We start from the raw sequence: 22834 nt of genomic DNA on the forward strand, positions 1-22834 counted from the left end.
ACAGGAAGAGACGCTGGGGTACAGGGGTTGACCGTGCAAAGTATAATAAGAGTCAACCACAATTGGAAGGGACCTTGGAGGTCTTCTAGTCCAACCCCCTATTCAAGCAGGAGACCCTCGAATCATTTCAGACAGGTGGCTGTCCAAACTCTTCTTAAAAACCTCCAGTGATGAAGCACCTACAACTTCTGGTGGCCAGCTGTTCCACGGGTGAATTGTTCTTAATGTTAGGAAATTTCTCCTAAATTCCCAGGTTGCTTCTCTCCTTGGTTCGTTTCCACCCGTTGCTTCTTGTTTTGCCTTCTGGTGCTTTGGAAAACAAATGGACCCCCTTCCTCCTCTCTGGGGCAGCCCCTCAAATACTGGGAGACTGCTATCATGTCCCCCCTACTCCTCCTTTTCGTTCTACTACTAGACCTGCCCGATTCCTGCAACCGTTCTTTAATCCCCTTTTAATCCTCTTTGTTGCTTCTTCTCAGGCTGGCGTTGCCAAACCGCCCAGAGAGCACGATGGGGCACTACATAATTGCTATTTATAAAAGTGGTATTTAACACTTCACCTGCTCTTGATTCCATCTCTCTGTTAGTGCAGCCTAGGATAGTGTAAGAAATGAACCCAGGACTCTTACGGCAGAGATGCCGCGAATCTGGGCGGTCTGTGTCTTTTAGGGTGTGTGTGTGTGTGTGTGTGTGTGTGTGTGAGCTGCCAAGGGTCTCTGCTACGTGAGCCCCACCCCAACCACAGGGGCCCACCTCACCCTGCCAGGCCCTCCAAATAGTTGTCAACCCAGATCATCTCCCTGGAAACCTCAATGGGGCCATTCAAAAGCCTCCTTCACAATGCAGCCTTTGTGCCAGTAACCAAGAGGGACGCACAGCACCAGGCCGTCCCTTCTAACACACCCCACACACCCCTTCTCTTAACCCATCCGCCCCTCTGAGGACCAGGGGGGTTCTCCATCTTGGCTGCTTGACGTCGTGAGGATTTCAACTCCCGGTATTCTCCAGCCAAAGTCACCCAGCCAGCATTCATGGCTAAGGTGGACTAGAACTCACGGCCTCCTGGTGAATAGGCCAAAGTCACTCAGTTGGCTTTCGTGCCCAAGGCAGGACTAGAACTCACGGTCTCCTGGTGATTGGCTCAGTCATCCAGCTGTCTTTCGTGCTTAATGTAGGACTAGAACTCATGGTCTCCTGGTGATTGGCTCAAAGGTCTCCCAGCCAGTTTTAATGTCTAGGCTGGGACTAGAACTCACCGTCTCCTGGTGAATGGCCCAAAGTCACCCAGCCAATTTTCATACCTAAAGCAGGACTAGAACTGTCTTCTGGTGATTGCCTCAAAGCCACTACTCTGGCTTTCGTGCCTAAGGCAGGACTAGAACTCACGGTCTCCTGGTGATTGGCTCAGTCATCCAGCTGTCTTTCATGCTTAATGTAGGATTAGAACTCACCGTCTCCTGGTGATTGGCTCAAAGGTCTCCCAGCCAGTTTTAATGTCTAGGCTGGGACTACAACTCACCATCTCCTGGCCAATGGCCCAAAGTCACATAGCCAATTTTCATACCAGGACTAGAACTCACCGTCTCCTGGTGAATGGTCCAAAGTTACGCAGCCGATTTTCCTACCTACAGCAGGACTAGAACTCCCTGTCTCCTGGTGATTGCCTCAAAGTCACTACTCTGGCTTTCGTGCCTAAGGCAGGACTAGAACTCACCATCTCCTGGTGATTGGCTCAGTCACCCAGCCAGTTTTAATATTTAGGCTGGGACTACAACTCACCATCTCCTGGTCAATGGCCCAAAGTCACACAGCCAATTTTCATACCAGGACTAGAACTCACTGTCTCCTGGTGATTAGCCCAAAGTCACCCAACCAGCTTTCATACCTAAAGTGGGACTAGAACTGCCAGTCTCCTGGTGAATGACCCAAAGGCAACCAGGTAACTTCCTGCCTAAGTAAGATACGACTAGAATTCACCCGCTCCCGGTGGGTGAATTCTCTCGGGGCAGAATGAGAATCTAACTGCTGAACAAAACTCCGCATCGGCGACAGGAAGAGCATCCGGCCATGAAACACCGCTAGCTCCCTTCAGTTGCCCAGACTCCACGCCGCAAAGGAATAAGGGGGTCATGAAAAGGCGATAACTGTGAATCGTCACTAAATGAATGGTGGGAAGTGAAGGACTATCGGATTTCCAGTAAAATTGGAAGACTTTCTACTATTGCAGGTCTCACAAAGACACACACACACACACACACACACACAAAGGCAAACCCAAGAGTGACCCTTGTGGCGTCCGCCAAGGATCTTTCAGCCCCATCTCCATGGCAACCCCATTTGGGGGCTAGCAGGGGAGAAAATAAGGGGGGGGCGACCGGTTGCAGATCTCCTGGGTTGCTCACCTCACCCAGGGTTGCAACCTGCAACTTTATAAAGAAACCAAAAAAGGGGGAAAAGGTCTAGAAGGGTTGCTTGTGGACTAGCAACTTGGAAGAGGCGTTCTAAAAAAAGCTGAAACCCTCAAAAGGCCCCTTTTGCAATACCTGCAAGTTTTCGGCAGGTGTGAAGTCTGGGGGGGGAGGACTCCTTCTGGGGTGCAATTTTTGGGGCAGAGGTTCCCAAACGTTTCTGGGGGGGGGGGCTTTTGGCTGTGGGGTCAGAAGGGCTGTGCCCCCCCAAACAGACAGCTCTTCCTTCTCCCAGCCTCGCAGAGGCGCATTCTGGGCCGGCCAGCGAGGGATGGGAGACCACGAGGAAATCCCAGCTGGAAGCATCCCAGAAGAAGGGTCTCCGAGGAAACAACCCGGGTTTGTGTGTGTGTGTGTCCCGAAATCCCAGAGGGGATCCTGGGGCAAGGAGGACCCCCTCCCTCCCTCCCTCTTTTTTTTTTTTTTTTTTTTGCAGCTGAGAAACTTGGCACAACTTCGAGCTCCCCGACTCGCTTTCCAGGCAGAGCAGGACCCCGCCCGGGTTGGGGCCACCCTGAGGTCCGGCAGCCGTGCCCGGCCAGGGGGATCGGAGGGGCGGCACCCCGGGACCCTCCCGCGGGCGCGACTGCAAGGCCAGCCTCCCCGCCGAGCCTCCCCAGGGCAGGGCCAAGCGAGCCTCCAGCGGCAGGCGCAGTCGACCTGCGAGGCTCCCCGGGGAAAGAGCGCCGCTTCGGTGCTGGGCAGGAAAGGGCCCGATCCTCTTCCTCCTCCCGCCCTCTGCACTGGCTCAGAGGCACCCTCGCCACACCCCATCTACTTACGGGAGCCGCCGGTCCGGAAAGCCGCCGCCGTCGCCGCCGCTTCGCCCTGCCTGGCCGGGCTGGGCCGGGTCGGGAGTGGGGGCGCCGCTGGTCCCCGCCCCTGCCTGCCATTGGCTGCGGGAGGGCCCGGGGAGCGCTGATTGGGTGGCCGCGTCGGCGCCCGCCCCCCATCTGCACGTGAGCCGCCGCTGGTCGTGTGAACGCGCCCGGGAACCCGCCCCGCACAGAGGATGCCAGGGCGGAGAGGTGGGGGGCGGTCTCTGCGCGGGTCCCCGGGAGCCGGCTTGGCAGGGCAGGGTGCTCTGGAGCATGTGCAGAGTGCTGGAGGGGCCCGGAGGAGGAGGAGGGAGTGGAGTAGGAGAGAGAGAGGAAAAGGAGGAGGAAGATGGGAAGGGAGGAGGAGGAAGGGAGGAAGAGGAGGAGGAGGAGGGGAGGAGGAGGGGGAGGAGGGGAGGGAGGAAGAGGAGGATGGGAGGGAGGAGGAGGAAGGGAGGAAGAGGAGGAGGAGGAGGGGAGGAGGAGGAGGAGGAGGAGGGGAGGGAGGAAGAGGAGGATGGAAGGGAGGAGGAGGAAGGGAGGAAGAGGAGGAGGAGGGGAGGAGAGGAGGAGGGAGGGGGAGGAGGATGGAAGGGAGGAGGAGGAAGGGAGGAAGAGGAGGAGGGAGGAGGAGGAGGGGAGGGAGGAAGAGGAGGATGGGAGGGAGGAGGAGGAAGGGAGGAAGAGGAGGAGGGGAGGAGGAGGAGGGGAGGGAGGAAGAGGAGGATGGGAGGGAGAAGGAGGGAGGAGGAAGAGGAGGAGGGGGAGGATGGGAGGGAGGAAGAGGAGGAGGAGGAGGGGAGGAGGGGAGGGAGGAAGAGGAGGATGGAAGGGAGGAGGAGGAAGGGAGGAAGAGGAGGGGGAGGGGGAGGATGGGAGGGAGGAAGAGGAGGATAGGAGGGAGGGAGGAAGAGGAGGAGGAGGATAGGAGAAGGAGGGAGGGAGGAAGAGGAGGATGGGAGGGAGGAGAAGGAGGGAGGGAGGAAGAGGAGGAGGAGGAGGATGGGAGGGAGGAAGAGGGAGGAGGAGGATAGGAGAAGGAGGGAGGGAGGAAGAGGAGGAGGACTGGGGGCTCCTTGCTGCTCTCTGAGCTTGGTTCTCTTCTTGCAGACGTTTCATGACCCAACTAGGGAACCTCATCAGGGGTAGAAGGGGGGAGAGGAGGAGGAGAGATGGGGTCTCTTGGCTCGTTGGCCAGTCAGGGATTATGGGTCACCCCTCCCGAGACATGCAAACAGGCCGCTCAGCCCTGGGGGTCCCCCTCGAGCGAAGCCCCCTCGGAGCCTGCTCAGCTCTCTGGGGATCGGCTACAAAGCACAGGGGAAAGGGCGGCCATCTTGCCTTTTTTGACCCCCTGGAGGAGCACGTGGGCCTCCCGAAATAGCCCTGGGACCAGGGAGACATTGCCTGGCGGAGGAAGCCGGTGCCCTGCGCTCTGGAAGAGGCTCACCCAGTTACGGAACTCGCCCCTTTTCTGGGTTTGCCTCGGAGCTTGAACCCGGGACTTCCCACAGGCTGCAGGCTCACCCGGCCCCAGGCTAAGCCCTGGCGAGGGTGGGGGTGCAGCAGAGCATGGAGGGTGGAGGAGTCTGGGGGTCTTTTGGGGGGGGCAGTGCCAGTGGGGTCCAGCAGAAGGTGGGTGGGTGACCTGCAGCCAGGGGCATTGGGCCCAGTTGAGGGCCAGGGCTGCGGTCGGGCACAAGAGGAGGAGGAGGAGGGACAGAAGGGTCTCTGCTGGGAGGTGCTGGGTAGCGCCTGGTAAAAGTGGGGTGCCAGGAAAGACACTGCCCCCTCCTCCCCATCTTTTTCCTCCTCCTCCTCTCCCACCTTCCACCACTGATATTACCTAGTTGGGTTAGGAAATGTCTGCAAGAAAAGAGTCGGAGAACACTAAGGACTCTTCCTTCCACCCTTCTTTCTTTCTTTTCTTTCTTTTCTTTTCTTTTCTTTCTCTCTTTCTTTCTTTCTTTCTTTCTTTCTTTCTTTCTTTCTTTCTTTCTTTCTTTCTTTCTTTCTTTCCTTCTTTCCTTCCTTCCTTCCTTCCATCCATCCATCCATCCCACTCTTCCTTCCTTTCCTCTCCCTCCATTCCTCCCTTCTCTTCCTAGCATCTCTCCTTCCTTCCATCCTATTTCTACTTTTTCTATTCTATTTTCTATTCTATTTTCTATTCTATTTTCTATTTTATTTTCTATTCTATTCTATTTTCTATTCTATTCCATTTTCTATTCTATTTTCTATTCTATTCCATTTTCTATTCTATTTTCTATTCTATTCTATTTTCTATTCTATTTTCTATTCTATTCTATTTTCTATTCTATTTTCTATTCTATATTCTATTTTTTCCTATTTTTTCTATTCTATTCTATATTCTATTTTCTACAGCGTTCTTTTGAATCCTATCCTATTCTCTTCCTATTCTATTTCCATTCTCTTTCCATTCTAAATCTATTCCATTTCTATTTTAACTCTATTCCACAATTCTCTCCTATCCTCCCCTATCCCATTTCGGATAGACTGAGGTGCCCAAATTCTCCGTGGCAAAGCTTTGCTGGCTGAGGAATTCTGGGAGTTGAAGTCCACAAGTCTTAAAGTTGCCAAGGTTGGACACCCCTGTTCTAAGGCCTTTCTTGAAGGCCAGATGCATGGCTGTGGCTTCCACCACAGGGTGGGTGGGTGGGGATGTTCCAAAGGGTGGGGGCCGTGGCAGAAAAGGCTCTTCTCCGAGATCCCACCAGACCCAGGACACGCTCCTTCCGTGAAGATGTCAGGCCGCTCCCGTTGGGCAAGATGCTTCCTCGGGTAATAAAAGCCGGAAGCAGATTGGCAGCCCGTCCAGCTCGCCCAACAGGGATGGTCTAATGCAGGGGTGGCCAACCTTTTGGACCTCAGGGACCCCCCAAACTCATCATTTTAAATCTCGCGGACCAGAGACCCTGGGAAAACCCCCCAAAATGTCTGCAGGAAAATTCCCCACCCTGTTTTCCTACAGATCGATCATTATTTGGGATCGCAGGATACCGCCTCCAGCTCCGTTCTCAGGGGGAAAGAGAGAGGGAGAGACTTTTGGCTTCATGCAAGGAAAGCAGCAGAAGCTGCGGAAGTCTTTCTTTCTCTCCCCCAAACTCCGCCAGGAATGAGTCTTTGCCCGAGCAGCCTCTTGGAGCAGGAGGCCTTGCAGGGTCCCAAAGACTCATTTCTGGCAGAGTTTGGGGAAAGAAAGGACGACTTTGGCTGCTTTCCTTGCATGCAGCCAAAAGCAGAAGAAAGAAGCAGCCCAGTGGCCAGGCCAGGCGTGTGGGGTGAGTGGGGCAAGTTCCCCCTCTGCCCTTTCCGTCCTCCCCTCACTACCTCGTGTTGTTCGCCATGCAAGCAACACAAGCCTTGTGTTCCGTGGGCCATGTGGGCCATGCAGACTTGTGTGCTCACACAGCCTGGATTAATTGCTTTGCGGGGGACTTTTCTCACGGACCACCAGTGGTGACCGGCCCACTGGTTGGCGACCACTGGTCTAATGGGTCAACCCAGGGGCCTCAAAAGCCATGATGTTCCCTGCTGTGACTTTGATGGAAGCCCAAGTTGGGACTCTGAAGAAGCAGGATGGGAAGAAGGTCCATGGAGATTCTCCATCATCCAGGTCACGGTTGTCCCAAAGGTGCTTTTCCCCAAAACAACTGGACTTTCTTTCTCAGCCGTCCATCTCCATTTCAAAGACGAAGGTCCCCCCTTTGAAGACAGCAAAGGCCACATTTTGGATAGGGAGGACCGCTGGTTTGAGGAGAGGGGTCAAAGAGGTCATCTAGGTCCAAATTGAACAGCCCCCTGTCAACAGAGGGGGAGGGATACGACATCACCTGTCTCCCGCCTACAACACAGTCCTCTTTGCAGTTCCTTGAAAGCTCCACACCTGTTTGCATTAAACCTCCAGGTGGCCTCAACGACCCTCTAAAGCAGGGGTGTCCAACCTTGGCCACTTTAAGACTTGTGGACTTCAACTCCCAGAATTCCTCAGCCAGCAAAGCTGGCTGAGGAATTCTGGGAGTTGAAGTCCACAAGTCTTAAAGTTGCCAAGGTTGGACACCCCTGCTCTAAAGGGATGCAAATGACCAGCTGCCTGCAAGGAATAAAAATCCGTCCCTTCCCCACCATCCAGTCAGAGCAGAAGAAGCTTCTTGGATGAGAAGCGAAACATCCTCAAAGGAAAACCAGAAAGTCCAGTTGCCTCCTGAAAAAAGCACCTCTGGGACAACTGGATTTTCTTCATTTTTTAAAAAACCGAAGAAGCTTCTTAGATGAGAAATGTTTTCAAGGGAAAAAACCAGCAAGAAAATTCAGTTGGTTTTTTTTTTGGAACAAGCATCTTTGGAATTTGATAAGAGAGTATTGATGTCTTTGAAGTTTGATCTTGGTGGAGGGGAAACTTGAGAAGACTTTGAGCAGCCAAGAAAACAAATCTATGGATTATCAAATTCTCCCTCGAAGCACAAAGGACCCAAGTTGAAATGATCCTTGATTTACAACAGTTCGTTTAGTGATCGGCACTGAAAAAAAGTCACTTGGGACCGTTTTTCACACTTTGCAACTCTGCGGTCACTTGATCAAAATCTGGACGCTTGACAACCGACTCATATTTATGACAGTTCCAGGGTCATGTTGATCCCCTTTTGTGACCGTCTGACAAAGCAAAGTCAGTGAGGAAGCCAGATTCACTTAACAACTGTGGCAAGAAGGGTCGTAAAATGGGTTGAAACTCACTTACCAGCTGCCTCCCTTAGCAACAGAAATCTGGGGCTCTGTTGTGGTCGTAAGTCAAGGACAGCCTGCACTTCAGACACACGTTACCAAGGCCCACTTTTGGGGGGAAAGAGTTTGATGCCGGAAAAAAGGAGAAAGGCAGCCAGCAGTAAAGAGGATGGATGCGTAAAGCTTTCAACGCGTAAAGCTTTCCTGGACTACTCTGGAGTTGCCACGGGGGAGAACTGATGGAGAAGCTCAGGTGCTAGGACCAGAAGCCCATTCCACGCAAACCTTTCTCCAGATTGTATCCCAGGTGACCGGAGCAAGCCGGAAAGGCGTTTTCTACAGCCCGGGAAAGTGCTTCGGTTGGAGAATGTGATTTATGACACACCCTGGGAGGAAGGGGGGGGGGAAACAGGGTCATAGGTGGGCAGTAAATTAGGTGGGGCAGAGCCGGCTGCCCTTGGGAAAAGTAGTGCCGACACGTTGCTCCTAATAAATAATTGGAGTTCTTTTGTAACAAGGCTCGAGGCTCATGAATTAATGAGGGCATCTGTAGGAACCCTGACATTACGGCCAATGTGAATTGTTAAAGAGATTAAAAGGAGCTCCAGGAAGTGTGTTAGGAAACGGATAAATATTGCCAAACTTTTTATTTCTGAGGCTTTTGCAAAACGTGTCTCAGCTGGCAGATGACTCTGTATCCAAAGCTTGGGATTTTCCACCCAAATTGGACCCTGAAGAAGAAAAACAACACACATCCGTGTGAGATCTGTGGGGAACACTACCCCCTTCCCCCACCAAAAAAAAATACTCCAAAAAGAGAACTCAGACTGGCTGCCATCAAACTGCACCCAGCTGTGGATTAATCCGTTAAGTGGATTCCAGAAGGTTCAGCTTGGCTGAGAAGACACCCCCGTTTTAATTAGCCTGCAATTTTAGGAAAAACGTTTTGCATTTCGCCATTTCTAAAAAAAACCCGCCAAGGTCCAAGAACCTCTCGGGAGGAACATGGCTGCTGGGAGCCCCCAAAACCCCCCACAAAAGGCCTTTTATTACTTATTCTCTACTCAGGACTCTCTCTGCTAGCCCACGAGGGCATCATCCGAGCACGGGGGTCTTGCCGCTTTCTGCGCGACGGGGATGGATTTACTCCATTATGGAATAAATTGGGTGCAATTTAATTGGCTGGGCTGGCAGGCTGAAATAAACGGGGGATGCTCGGCTGCTATTTCCAGGACCAGAAACGGCCTCTGAGGGATCCTTTCGGGAATCTGAGGCTCTGATTGGCGGGAGCCTCGCGGCCACCGATCGCCTGGGAGCTATTCGTGTGTCCTGCACATGGTGCCACGTGGCGGATGGTGAAGTTGCTCGAAACGCTGCGTTCCTCCCTTAAATACGGAGAACTGCAGCTGCTGTTTTGGCCCCCGGGGGGAGGAAGGGTAGGGGGGAGAAGAGGACCGCGAGATGCTCACTTTGCGCATTTTAGACGTGTGTCCATCACTGTCGCTCAAAGCGTGACCCAGTTTGCGTTTTGGCAAATTCCTTTGAGGACTGTTTGTGTCCAGGTGCGTTTGGGGTCAAAGAGCGAGACGGGTGCAGCTGGGGAGGAAGCAGCCCAGTGGTGAGATGAGGAAGGAGGCACGTCCTCTGTTGCGGTTTGTCTGGCTGTGTGTGTCATGGCTGCAAGACCGGGAAATGCGCAGCTGCTTGTGAAGTCCTGGGAGACACCAAGGGGGTCTGGAGGTCGCCTCCCCACAGATCCACCACGCAGGATGGGGAGGGCCAGTTGAGTTAGCTTCAGAAAGTCCCCCCACCCACCCAGATCAACCTGAAGCAGGGTGGCCTCCATCCAGCGTGATCTGAGGAGGGTTAGAATATAGCTGCTATTTTGGGTTTGCTTAAATCTTGTTTCATATTGGGGGGGGCAAGCATGCACACACACACACACACACACACAGAGGCACAACCAGAAAGCAGCCGGCCTTAGCAAGGGCCATCAGGACTCAGTAGCCTCCCAAATGGAGAACTGACACCCACAGGGTGCCCAACCATGGGCATATCTTGACACAACCAATGTTGTGTGATCTCCTGGATGTGCACAAGGCGTGGAAAAAGGGGATTGCTTGGAATGGAATGCTAAACCTCCCCAAATTCTACAGGCCTGCGGTTCTGGCTGGTTTCTGGGTCACATGTGGAGCAAATGCTCCTGTGTCAGGTTTGGTTGTTTTCTTGCAGGCATTTCATGCCCCAAATAGGTTGCATGGTGAGTACCCTTCCCAATGCACGGATGATGCTGCCTAGTTGGGTCATGAAATGCTTGCAAGAAAACAGCCAAGCTCAGAGAGCACTGAGGAGCCCAGTCTCCTCCTCCTCCCCCACAACTCCCTTCCTTCTGGCACTGATGATGCTACCTAGTTGGGTCACGAAACATCTGCAAGGAAATAGCAGAGGTTTCACGAGAGCACCAAGGACCCCATAGTCCTCCTCCTCTTCCTTTTCCTCTTCCTCCTCCCCAGTTCCACAAACTCCGCTACCTTCTGGGACTGATGAGGTTACCGAGTTAGTTCTTGAGACATCGGTAAGAAAAGAGCCAAGTTCAGAGAGCACTAAGGACCCAACAGTTCTCGTTCTCCTCCTCCCTGTAGACCCCACTCCCTCCAGCACTGATGTTCCCTAGTTGGGTCATGAAAAGTCTGCAAAGAAAACAACCAAGCTCAGAGACCACCAAGGACCCCACAGTTCAACCCTGAGCTAAAGAGTTTCTCTCTTCATTGTAACTGACTGACTTGGTTAAACAATTGTATGGAAAGGCAAGGCAGGCAAAGGGGGAAAGAGAGGTTGCCGGTTGGGTTCCTCTCCCCAGGCCCTTCGCCGTGCCTGTTTCACCACTACCGGTCCTGTGAGGTGGTCCAGGGGGCTGCCTCAGCTGATGTTCAGATTTTTTTAAAAAGTTGCATCTTGATGCCAGCTGCCTGAGAAAGATTTTTTATTCCGAAAGGCAGATCTAAAAATAACAGCCGAAGAACAAAATCAGACCTGCGGAACAAATATCTGAGCATCCTTCGAAGAATGGAAGGCTGTCTGGCTTTGCGGGGATCCAACTGTTTTTCTTCCGCCGCCCTTCGCTTTGCTTAAAGCCTTTTTTTGTGAGAGAAGCAGCCAGGAGGGAAAGAGAAAAAAAGGACCGAGAACAATGGGAGTCGCACACAGACACACAAATTCCTCTCGTCAGGACCCCTTCCAAGCTCATTGTTGAAATCCGGCAGCGTGTGCTTTTCCGCAGTCTTTGTGTGCGGTGTGCTTGCAAGTGCATACGTGCGCTGGTTTTTTTTAAAAAAGGAGATTAAATTGCAGAGAGGTGCGTTAAAAGCTTTCTTAGGCTTAACGTGTCTATTCTGAATTAAAAATCATCCCGGTTTCTCCTGACGCAAACAGGCTCGGTGATATTCCTTCTCTTTTGGAGGCCCCAATTAAATAGAATATTAAAGTTACACACACACACAGACACGCACCTCGCCTTTCTTCAGGAGCCCCGTCCATTCGCTCGGTGTAATGTTGTGTGAAACTTCTTTTATACTTCAAGTGAAAACCTGTTTGGCTGGGGAGGCATTTTGATTCAGCTCGGTTTTATTCTTCTGTGTTGGAATTACATTGATTTTTGTAAAGGCTGCCTGGAGACGCACTTTGGAATAAAAAGGGCAGCTTCTAAATTCTCCAAATATAAGCGTTAATCGATGCGCAGTCTGGAAATCTTTCCCCAGGGGGGAAACGTGGATGCTTTCAGACAGATCTAGCCAGGAGGTGAGTCCCTGTTTTGTGTGGCTAGTTGTCCAGAAAGCGGGTTGGTCCTTGGGGGTCCGAGCTGGTGGACCACAAGGAACACAGGGGCCCCCTCTGCTGTGCCCCGACACTTTCCATTGGTGGTTTCACCGGACGTGTCCCGGCAACACAAGGGAACACAACGCACGAGGGGAAAGCAAAGACCCTCCAGGTGGAACCAAAGAACTGAGCAAGGTTGACCAAACTTCAGTGCTCTTTTGCACACCAAACAAGCAGCCATCACAATGGGGTCCTCTACAGGAAGTCCTGGACTTACAACAGTTCATTTAGTGACCGTTCAGTTATAATGGCACTGAAAAAGTGAACGACTTTTTCACACTTAATGATCATTGCATCGTCCTCATGGCCACCTGATCAAAATTCAGACACTTGGCGACTGGCATGTACTGAAGATGGTTGCAGTGTCTTGGAATCATGTGATCCCCTTTTGTGACCTTCTGACAGTCAATGGGGAATCTGGTTTCACTTAACAACCATGTGACCAACTCAACAGCTGCAGTGGTTCAGTTAAAAGCTGTCATGAAGGTGATGAAATGGGGCAAAACTTACTTAACAACTGTCTTGCTTAGCAGTGGAATTTTGGGCTCAATTGTGGTTGTAAGTTGAGGACTATCTGTATTAAATTCCGCCATTCAGTTCCAGAGGGTCTCAATGCCGTCTTCTGTAATAATAACCTTGGCTATAACAATCTTATTTTTTAAAAAGACTGAATTCAGACCCAAGGTGTGAAAATTCCCTGTCTGGGTTTCCAATGAATGAGATTTATTTTTATGCACCCCTGCCAATGGCCTGTTGCTGGAGGTTTCAGTCATGTTCACATTTTCCCTTCTGTTCTCCAGGCTGTACGGATTCATAAAGCCTTAGTAAGATCACACCTGGAGTCCTGCATCCAGGTTTGTTCACATTATAAAAAAGAGGTTGAGACTCTAGAAAAAAGTGCAGAGAAAAGCAACCAGGATGATTAGGGGACTGGAGGCTAAAACATATGAAGAACGCTTCCAGGAAGTGGACCTGGCTAGTCTAGTGAAAAGAAGGGAGCAGAGGAGACATGATAGCAGTCTTCCAATATTTGAGGGGCTGCCCCAGAGAGGAGGAGGAGGGGGTCAAGCTATTCTCCAAGGCACCTGAAGGCCAGACAAGGAATAATGGATGGAAACTGAACAAGGAGAGATTCAACCTGGAAATAAGGAGAAACTTTCTGACAGTGAGAACAAATCAACCCATGGAACAGAAGTTGCCTTTGGAAGTTGTGGGAGCTTCATCACTTGAGACTTTCAAGAAGAGATTGGACGGCCATCTGTCAAAAATGGGGTGGGATCTGCTTGCGTGGGGGGTTGGACTAGATGACCTACAAGGTCCCTTCCAGCTCTCTTATTGTTATTTCCTCCAATCTCCTGGTATGTTTTGTCTCTCAGACTTGCACCATTTTTGTTGCCAGTCTCTGGACTCGCACGTGTCTTATCAATATCTCTTTTTAAGTGAGCTGGGCATGGCATTTTAAATGGGTTGTGATTAAAGCCCCATATAGCGGGATAAGGACCCTTTTCCCTGCTGATTCTTTTAATGATACATCCCAGAATTTTGGTTGCCTCCACAGCTGCCTGGCCACGCCATTTGCTCATTTTGCAGTCGTGTGCTATGATCACCCTTAAATCCTTTTCTTTGGTTGTTCTAACACTGTGTTCCAAATATGATGCTACATTTAGAAACATTGAACTGCAGTTTCCACATTTCTGACAATTTCTTCAGCAATGCCAAATCATTTTCCAAGTTATGAATACCCCAGAAGTATCAGCTATGCCACACACCTTTGTATCGTCAGCAAATAAATAACTAAATCTTACCTAGCAATATTTTTGTTGTATCCCTCACACTGCACAGAACAGGACCTCGAACTGAGCCTTGTGGCATGTCGCTTGTGACTGTTCAGAAAGTGCCCCATTGATCACACTGGGATTTATCCCTGAGCCAACTTCTTATCCGTTGAAACACCCAGTGGCTAAGCCCTGGCTTGTACCATTTTTTAATGAGCTTGTTGCGTGGAACTATATCAAATGCTTTGCTAATTGTTTTCTAAAATTCCTCGTGTGTTCGGCCAAGTGAGGGATGCTTTTTTATCCATGCATTTGGCTGCAGTAAATCACCACGTTCTGTTCTCTCCTGCATTCAAGCCAAGCCCAAGTCGCAAATTGTGACTGTAGAAGCAGAAATAAATTGTTCCTCCCAGTTCTGCAATTAGACTGCTGTAAATCCAAACATACCACATTCAAGAAAGCATCGACTTCAGCAAGCGACAGAGAGCAAGCGATAAACTGGAACGAACTCAGAATCAGAGAATCCACCAGGCCAGTCATAATTTCAGTGGAAAGGAAATGTGAGGTGGAGGAGGGAGGCACTGGGGGATTAAGAACAATAATTGTGGGCAACGACCAGGACACATGGACACAAATAGTTGAGGTGATGGATGGATGAAGCACAGCAAATTTAACAGAATAACAACAGAATAGGAAGCGACCTTGGAGATCTTCTAGTCTAGTCCAACCCCCTGCTCAAGGCATTCCAGACAAAGGACTCTTCAGTCTCTTGACAACAATATCAGGGGATTGACAGGGGAGCTGCTACTTCTTAAGTTAGAGCCCTGTCTTCTCACTAGCACTCACACACCAAGGCCAAATCAACAGGATTAACCGAGTCAAAGTGAGGCACCAGGTTGGGGAGGATGGGTGGTTTAATTCACATTTTCCTAAGACATTTTCAGTAGGAAAAAAGCTATATAAGAGTCCCTTGATAGGGCTCTAAATTGGCACTAAGTTTGGTCGCTTCTGTGCTCACTAAAATCTTCCGACTGCATTCGTATTTGCCCTTCATCATTCTCCGTTTCCACAAATAAAACAGTGGGTCTCTCAGATCCTACTCAGCACTCAATCCAGGGGCTGTGTTTGCACAGTACGCACATTGTTGGTTAATTCAATGAATGGGTGGTCTTGTGTGAACTCAGACACTGAGATTCTTTCTACAGGTACATTTCCAGCACTGCCTTTTGTCCCAAGATCAGGGTGGCTTCAGTCCATCCTTCACACTAAGGTTGTTACTGCCACACCTGCTCAATCCCCTTTGCCCTGGGTTCTGGTTGGCACAAGGGCATGTGGCTCTCCTGACTGGATTCATGCCAAGCCGTTTCCTCCAGAGACTTTGGACTCTGCAGCCAACTACTCTCTATAGCTCCTCCTCTGTTCTTCCCAGGGTTTGGTAGTTAAAAGGTGGCTTTATCAAAGCTATCAATCAGGGTTGTCCCTTGGCAATGGGGCAGCGTGGGCAGCATGATCAAGTTCCAGGCTCCTTAGGGTAAAGGGTGCCCTCTGGGGGAGCATCATCGCACAGCCAAAGTTTACTACAATTCTTTTGCAACTGTGGTAAGAAAGGTTGTAAAATGAGGCAAAACTTATCAACTATTTTGCTTAGCCACAGGAACTTTTGGCTCAAATGTGGTTGTAAGTCAAAGGATACCTGCAATTCTTATTTCTCAATTCTTCCTGTTCCCTCAGTAGTTTTTAGCTACACTTAAGTCAACCTATGACTGCTAAATCTTTGGTACAGTACATTTGAATATCCAACATCACGGGCCACAGATCATTATATTAAGGAAATCTAGAAAAAAAAGAGCAAGACTGTTTTGTTTTGAGACTGTCTATACTCTGGATTCTGTAGCATTTACTGTTTGGGCAGGATCAACCAGAAGAGCATCCAAGAATATGCACACAGACAGAATTTTACAACATGCTTAACTAGGCCAATCCTGCAATTCCACTACCGTTCTAAACTTGCTTATTGGGTTTAACATCACTGTTTTGTGCCCCTCATGTCCTGGAAACAGGCAAACTTTTTTTTTTCCTTTCAGCATCAACTACCGATCTCTTATCTGAAATTTTATCTCACAACTAGGAGACAAAAGTCACTTCATGAGCAGAGATGACATTACAATCTCAGCTTTCTTAGCTCAGCCCGTTAGCTGCTGTGACTGAACTTGAAACAGGTAAGCAGCAAACTGTCTGGAAAGTGAATGGAAGGCCACCAGAATATTCCAGGGCTGTAGGCTAAACTGGAAACTTGGAACACACACCCAACTTATTTTTGAGTGGTGCCCAAAAGACCAGATCTCACTTCAGCTCAGAAAATTGTGGTTGGATACTGACAACAGAATGCTAGAAAGCTAAGGCTTTAGGCTCCTAGGTTTTTGTTATGTTAATAAACGAGATGTGAGCCTGGAGAGTACTAAGAATTTTTTTTAATGTTATGATTGAATGCAAATAATCCAGCAGTATTGTCAACACAGTCACAGATAAAATTCCTGCCCCATGTAGGATCTCTGGAGCATCAATGCTTTCACAGATAAATGAAGAACCAGAGTTACATCAGCTAAAAAGGGAAAATGCTCTTCATGACATCTTTCACTTCCTCAGGCAACACTCAGGCACCACTTATGGAGGGAAACAGAAGGACTGGAGATAAGGATCAATTGTCTGAACTAGCAACAACCCTTTCATAGACCAAAGAAACCTTTTCAAATGTTGAAAAAAAAAACTATAAATAAAATATACTAAAATAGTACTGTTGTACAATCTTTTTTTTTTAACAATCAAATAACCTCAGCATTTTTCCAACCGTCTTTAGACATAATAAGCTGCACCTTCTGCATGTAGGGCAGTCAAGACCGTCTCATCTTTATGCTGTATCAAACAAGGCAATCTCTTCACAGGAAGGCAGATGCTTCGGTTACAGCAGGGGGCCTCCAAATTTGGCCACTTGTGGACTTCAACTCCCAGAATCCCCAGCCAGCGCATGGGAAGCCTACAAGTCTTACAGCTGCCAAGTTTGGAGAGCCCAGCGTTAAAACCAGAGAATATTATTAAAGAACAGAGCACCCTTCTCCTGTCACCATCAAATTTTGGAAGCAAAGGATACCTGCCCTTTCACAGAAGTAGATCCTAAGATTCGTGTAACATTCAATAGTCATCCCCTGAGGAAAACAGGCAAACGTCAAAGCTACCCCCTTGGTAAACAGGCAGATTCTCCACATCTCCCTCAACCAGGAAGGCTCTTCTTTTTTTAATCATTATTGCTTCAAGAACTCAAACAACCCACCAGAGCATTTCTTTCCTTCTGAAAGGAAAAAAAGAACCACCTTGCCAGGTGCTGATGATCAACCTGACCCAGGCAGTTCCAAAATTTCAAGCCTCTTTTCTTCTACTTCCTTTAAATCAGCCTCTTTCCTTCCATCAAGTTCCTCAATTTTCCTCTCTCAACATGAAAAGCGACCAGTTTTCTTTGGCTCTGTAGGCAAGTAATTTACTCAGCTCGACTTGAGGCTTATAATTTTTTGGATTCTTCTCAAAAAGCTGAGGAAGGATGTTTTCCTGCATGGCTGGCCCCTCTCCCACCACCTCTCTTCCTTTTCGGCTGACTCTGGGACTCCGAATTCAGCGTTTCCAACCAGAAGGCATTGAAAGTCCCGGGGGCCTGGTAGCCTGGCTCCTGAGGATCTAGCGGGTCTTTGCTCAGCAAAACACAAATGGCAGGGATGTTTCTCTTCACGGTCAAGGGGTCCAGGCCAGCCTCGGGCACGATGGGTTCCCAGATCTCCTCTATTTGCTGAAAGAACACTTTGGTGATCTGGTGGAGGCCCTTCAGCCTCCGCTTCATGATCTCCACACAGGTGATGGTCTTGTTGATGGCTTTGCCGACTCCGCTGAAGAGCATCTGCCTCATCGTCTCTTGCTCCATCTTGCCAATGGCGTAGCCCATCAGATTCCGGATCTTGCTTCCATCCTTCACTTTCATTTCAATGATGTCTGAGGGCAAGTTGGTGAAAGGGAGGGGAGGAGGCTTCTCCACTACCTTGGACTTCTGGTAATTCTCCATGGTTTGCAGTGCTGTGAGGAAAGAGGACAGAAAAAGCCTTTCAGGGTCTAATTATGCTGTAGGATTACAGACGCAAAGTCGGGGAATTTACCCTGCTGAAAAGATCAAGGTTTATCTGGTCCCTTGTTCCATCTTCAAGGATGACAAAAAAAACAACCTTCAGACATGGGTCCATTGTGCTAGAAGGGACATGCTGCAGACCCTGTTGCTCAAGGCATTCCTGCTGGTGGGGTCCAGGAGAAGAGCTGTGGCTTCTGCCCACTGAAACATCCTCCCCCTTCCGTTCCCCAGTGAGATTTGCATCCTGCCCTGAAGATCTGACTCTGCCAACTGGCCTGAGTCCCAGATGGGGACATCCCATTCTGGAGATGGTTAATGTGCCAAGATCCCACCTTCTCCCCTTATTCCCTTCCTCCCCATCTTGCAATTTTAACTTCATTCTAATGTTAATATTTCTTATGCTTAAATGCTTTATTTTGTATTTTGATTATAAGCTGATTAGAGTCGGCTCTAGGTTAGATGGGTGGCATATAAGTTCAATAAATAAAAAAGGGGGAAGGAGATAACTGTACAATGAAACAATAATGACTAAAAAACAGTTTAGCAGAGTCAAGCCGGATCGTTTTAACTCAATCTAAGGTGCCTTCATCCCATGAAAGCATCCTTATCCCCGCCCTCATTCACCGCGCACAAGGGAAGGCTTCAGTCACCCATAAGCAACTAATGCACAACTTGCTTTCAGAAGTTGTGGGTGCCCCATCATCGGAAGCTTTCAAGAAGAGAACTTTGTCTGAAGTGGTATAGGGTCTCCTGCTCAAGCAGGGGACTGGACTAGATGACTTCAGAGGTCCCTTCCAAGTCTCTTGTTCTATGTCCTGTCGCTTATGTGCAGCAAGTGAACTTTAATTTCAAGTTGCTCAAAGTCACTTTGCAGATGGAGATGGGGCAGAATAAAATTGCACTAAAAATAAATACGTTTTATTTAGCCCCAGAGAACCAGAGAACTGTGCGCTGGTTTGCATTTGTAAGCATTCCTCATGAATATCTCATGTTCAACAATCAGCCCTATGCAAATCGAGAAGAAAATATTCCGTCATTTAAGCCATCAATTTTAATCAGTTGATGCTGATTAAAATCAGTGATCAATTAGTCAAACAGCCCCCACTCCTGCTGCCTCTCATTTCCTTTGGAAGAGGATGAGTTGCTGATGCCCTTTTAAATGTACTATTAGAGAAAGCTTTATAGGACAATCTTTGACTTACAACCCCTTGTTCTGTGACCATTTGAAGTTGCCCTGGGGAGGAAAAAAATGACAATTTTTCACACTGCAGCCTCCCTGCAGTGATCAAAATTCGGACTCTTGGCAACTGGCATGTATTTATATGCCACCCAAATGGACCCCAGGTGCTTGTCACATGATGGAGACGCCGAAAGATCCTGGGTGGAAGCCACAAGTGTCACTTTTGTGTCTTTGTGAGATCTTCTACAGGGGCACCTTAGTTAGGAAACCGTCCAGCTTCGCTGGGAATACAGATCGTCCTTGACTATCCAACCATTCATTTAGTGGCAATTCATAATTATAACGAAATCATGACCATTTTCACACTTACAACCACTGCAGCATCCCTCAGGGTTACCTGATCAAAATTCACCTGATACTTGGCAACTGACTCACAGTTACGACGGTAGGCGTGTTCCCCCTTTTGCGACCTTCTGACAAGCCAAGTCAATGGGGACAACCGGATTCACTTAACAACCACGTGACTAACTTAACAATGGTAGCGATTCACTTAACGACCGTGGCAAGACAGGTCGTAAAGTGGGGCAAAACTCACTTCACAATAATGTTAATTACTGTTTCAGATGCTTGGCAACTGGTTCACATTTAATAAAATGGGGCAATTCGCTTCACCACCTTTTGCAACCTTCTGACAAGCCAAGTCAACAAAGGGAGCCCTGGCTTACCAAAGGTAGTGATTCACTTAACAACCGCGGCAAGAAAGGTCGTAAAGTGGGGCAAAACTAGGTTAACAGCCTAGTTTTCAACCTCCCCCCCCCCCCAGAAAGTCCAGTTGCCTCTTGGGGGGATAAAAAGCACTTTTAGGACTTAGTGAAGGAAATTTTGGGCTCATTTGTGGTCGTAAGCTGAGGAATATCTATATTAGTGAATTATGCCTGTGAAATAATATTAATTGGTTACCTTTTGTGCATGTTATTCGGATTGCAGTGAAACAATTCACTAAAATTACCACAGTGAAATAATATTACTTTGACTGCCACGCTGTGCATATTATCTGGATCGCAATGATATAGTTCACCCACATTCGCGAATTATTGCGGTGAAAATAACTCACGAATTATTTATCCCATGATTGTCATGAAATAATATTGCAGATGTTTTGGTTGGTTTGAATTATATCCCCAATTTTTGCACCGAATGGTCTTCATTGGGGAGCCACTTTTTTTAGGGGGGGGGGATTTCTCTCAGGCCAGGCCGGCCCACCTCGCAGGGTTGTTGTGGGGAAAAATAGGATTAGGCCAATTTTCTACCTCGAGTTATCCCAAATATATAAAATAGAGGATAAAAATCTTATAAAGGGCGAGATAAAAATTAATAAATGAATAAAAACGCGCCTCAGGGCCGCGCGCCGAGCCGCGGATTCCCCTCAGAGCCGCTCAGGGATCCACTCGGGCTGGGTCAAAAACATGTGAACGCGGCCCCGGACGCTCTTCGCCCCATCAACGGTCCCCTTAGGCCTCCCATCATCCCCAGCCCGCATCTTCCCTCACTCACCGATGGCCACCGACGCCGCCGCGCGGCAACCAAAATGGCGCCCTCCAGGTTCCCTCAGCGGGGAAGAAGGTCCGCGCATGCGCCACAACGCAGAGGGCGGGAAAGACGCGCGCCTGCGCAGAAAGGGAGCACCGCCCTTTCCTTCCTATTGACCCAGAGGTGCTGTGGGCGGAATTCGCTCTCCAGGAAACGCCTTCGTCACGTGGCTTTGCAAGCCTGGCTTATAAAAAAAAAAAAAAAAGACTAAGCAAGGCTTGGTTGTTCTTTAACCAAGAAACGTGGTTTAACGTGGCTCAAGTTTTTTCCCCAAGGTCCAGCCGGGTTTCATGCTTTTGTTTGGGGATTGCTTATCGTGCGGTGATCGCTTTCATCAATTTTTTTTTTTTTTGCAGTCTAAAGGCTGTTGCAATTGTACTTTCTGTAAACACGAAAGGATGCAGCTCTTGCAATGCGGAATGATGGGGAAAGCCTTTGTTTTTCGAGGATGTCCGCAAACTGCAAAAAATATTGATGTTTTTATTCATGGAAGGACTCGGAAAGTAAATCAACTGTGATCTAAAACTTTGGGACTTTAAAAAAAATATTGGGTTTTTTTTTAATTTAACAGATAACAGATAATCAGAGTTGGAAGGGACCTTGTAGGTCATCTAATCCAACCCCCTGCCCAAGCGGGAAACCCTACTCCATTTCTGACCGAGAGCAGCCCAGTCTCTTCTTGAAAGCCTCCAGGGATGAAGCTCCCACAACTTCCAAAGGCAACTTCTGTTCTCTGGGTTGATTGTTCTCACTGTCAGAAAATTTCTCCTTATTTCCAGGTTTATTTATCATAGAAAATAAAATACAAAATTTTCTATTCCATATTCCATTCCATTCCCTTCTAACAGAGGCATCGAATCAAGATCACGTGAAGTATTAGTATCACTTTATAAAGCCTTAATAAGGCCACACCTGGAATGCTGAATCCATTTTTTGATCACCACATTATAAAAAAGATGTTGAGACTTTGGAAAAAGTGCAAAGAGGAGCAACTAAGATGATTTAAGGCCTGGAGACAAAAACGTATGAAGGAACGGTTGCAGGAATAGGGTTTGGGTGAGTATAAAGAAAAGAAGAATTAAGGGAGACATGATGGCAGTATTCCAGTATTAGAGGGAGTCAACCTAGAATTAGAATTAGAGTAGAGTAGAATAGAATAGAATAGAATAGAATAGAATAGAATAGAATAGAATAGAATAGAATAGAATAGAATAGAATAGAATAGAATAGAATAACTTTATTGGCCAAGTGTGATTGGACACACAAGGAAATTTTCTCACAGCAAATGCTCTCAGCATACATAAAAGAAAAGATACATTCGTCAAGAATCATAAGGTACAACACTTAATAATAGTAGTTGTGGGTGCTCCATCACTGGAGGTCTTTAAGAAGAGACTGGACAGTCATTTGTCTGAAATGGTACCATAGAGTCTCCTGCTTGAGCAGGAGGCTGGACTAGAAGACCTCTAAGGTCCCTTCCGGCTCTATTCTGATCGAGTGATATTCTAAAACGGGTCTTCAAACTTGGCAATTTTAAGGCTTGTGGATTCAAGTCCCAGAATTCCTCCTCCAGTCATGTTAGCTCAGGAATTATGGGGCTTGAAGTCCACAAGTCTTAAAGCTGTCAAGTTGGAAGACCCATGTGATAGATGATGGATGGATGGAGATGGATGAATGGATGGATGAGAAGACGATAGATAGATAGATAGATAGATAGATAGATAGATAGATAGATAGATAGATAGATGATAGATAGATAGATGATAAATCAGGGGTCTTCAAACTTGACAGCTTTAAGACTTGTGGACTTCAAGTCCCATAATTCCTCCTCCAGTCATGTTAGCTCAAGAATTCTGGGAGGTGGAAGTCCACAACTCTTAAATGTGTCAAGTTTGAGGACCCTTGTTCTAAGATGATAAACTCGGGGTGATAAACCTTTAGACAAGTGCGTGGAGCATCATGAATTCCAGCCAGTGGGCGATGCGACATTTTGTCAGCTGGTGCTCCATTCAAAATCCAAGAAAGAAATACTTACTGACTGAAATATTGACTCTTTTAATCAGACAAAAGATATCTTTTACTGGAAATCAAGTGGTAGCAACAAAAGAATTCTGAATCTGAGAAAATGGGCGCGTAAATCACATATTTACATAAGTAATGGCAACATAATGACACATTCTATGTGAAAATCATAGAAAGAACTGGCAATTTCCAGGAAG

General features: G+C 48.3%; 1 protein-coding gene across 1 annotated transcript; it reads right to left on the reverse strand.

Annotated features, from left to right (window-relative positions):
* Window positions 1-16136: 16136 nt before the first annotated feature.
* RPP25L (ribonuclease P/MRP subunit p25 like) lies at window positions 16137-20690 on the reverse strand. The gene is made up of 2 exons (XM_026691605.2): window positions 20580-20690; window positions 16137-17796 (listed from the first exon to the last, which is right to left on the reverse strand). The coding sequence occupies exons 1-2, from the start codon at window positions 20656-20658 to the stop codon at window positions 17255-17257; spliced, it is 621 nt and encodes a 206-aa protein (XP_026547390.1). The 5' UTR covers window positions 20659-20690; the 3' UTR covers window positions 16137-17254.
* Between the last annotated feature and the right edge of the window lie 2144 nt (window positions 20691-22834).

The sequence above is a fragment of the Notechis scutatus genome, chromosome 2 (genome assembly GCF_049901735.1).
Source record: "Notechis scutatus isolate UNSWTSFEM ecotype Mainland chromosome 2, rNotScu1.2, whole genome shotgun sequence".
Lineage (NCBI taxonomy): Eukaryota > Metazoa > Chordata > Lepidosauria > Squamata > Elapidae > Notechis > Notechis scutatus.

What these genes read in the sequence shown, in the direction of transcription:
- RPP25L (XM_026691605.2), bottom strand. Translation starts at nt 20,658, where the DNA reads ATGCGCGGACCTTCTTCCCCGCTGAGGGAACCTGGAGGGCGCCATTTT. An exon ending in GGCGGCGTCGGTGGCCATCG is followed by an intron (nt 17,797 to 20,579) that starts GTGAGTGAGGGA and finishes CTTTCCTCACAG; the next exon opens with CACTGCAAACCATGGAGAAT.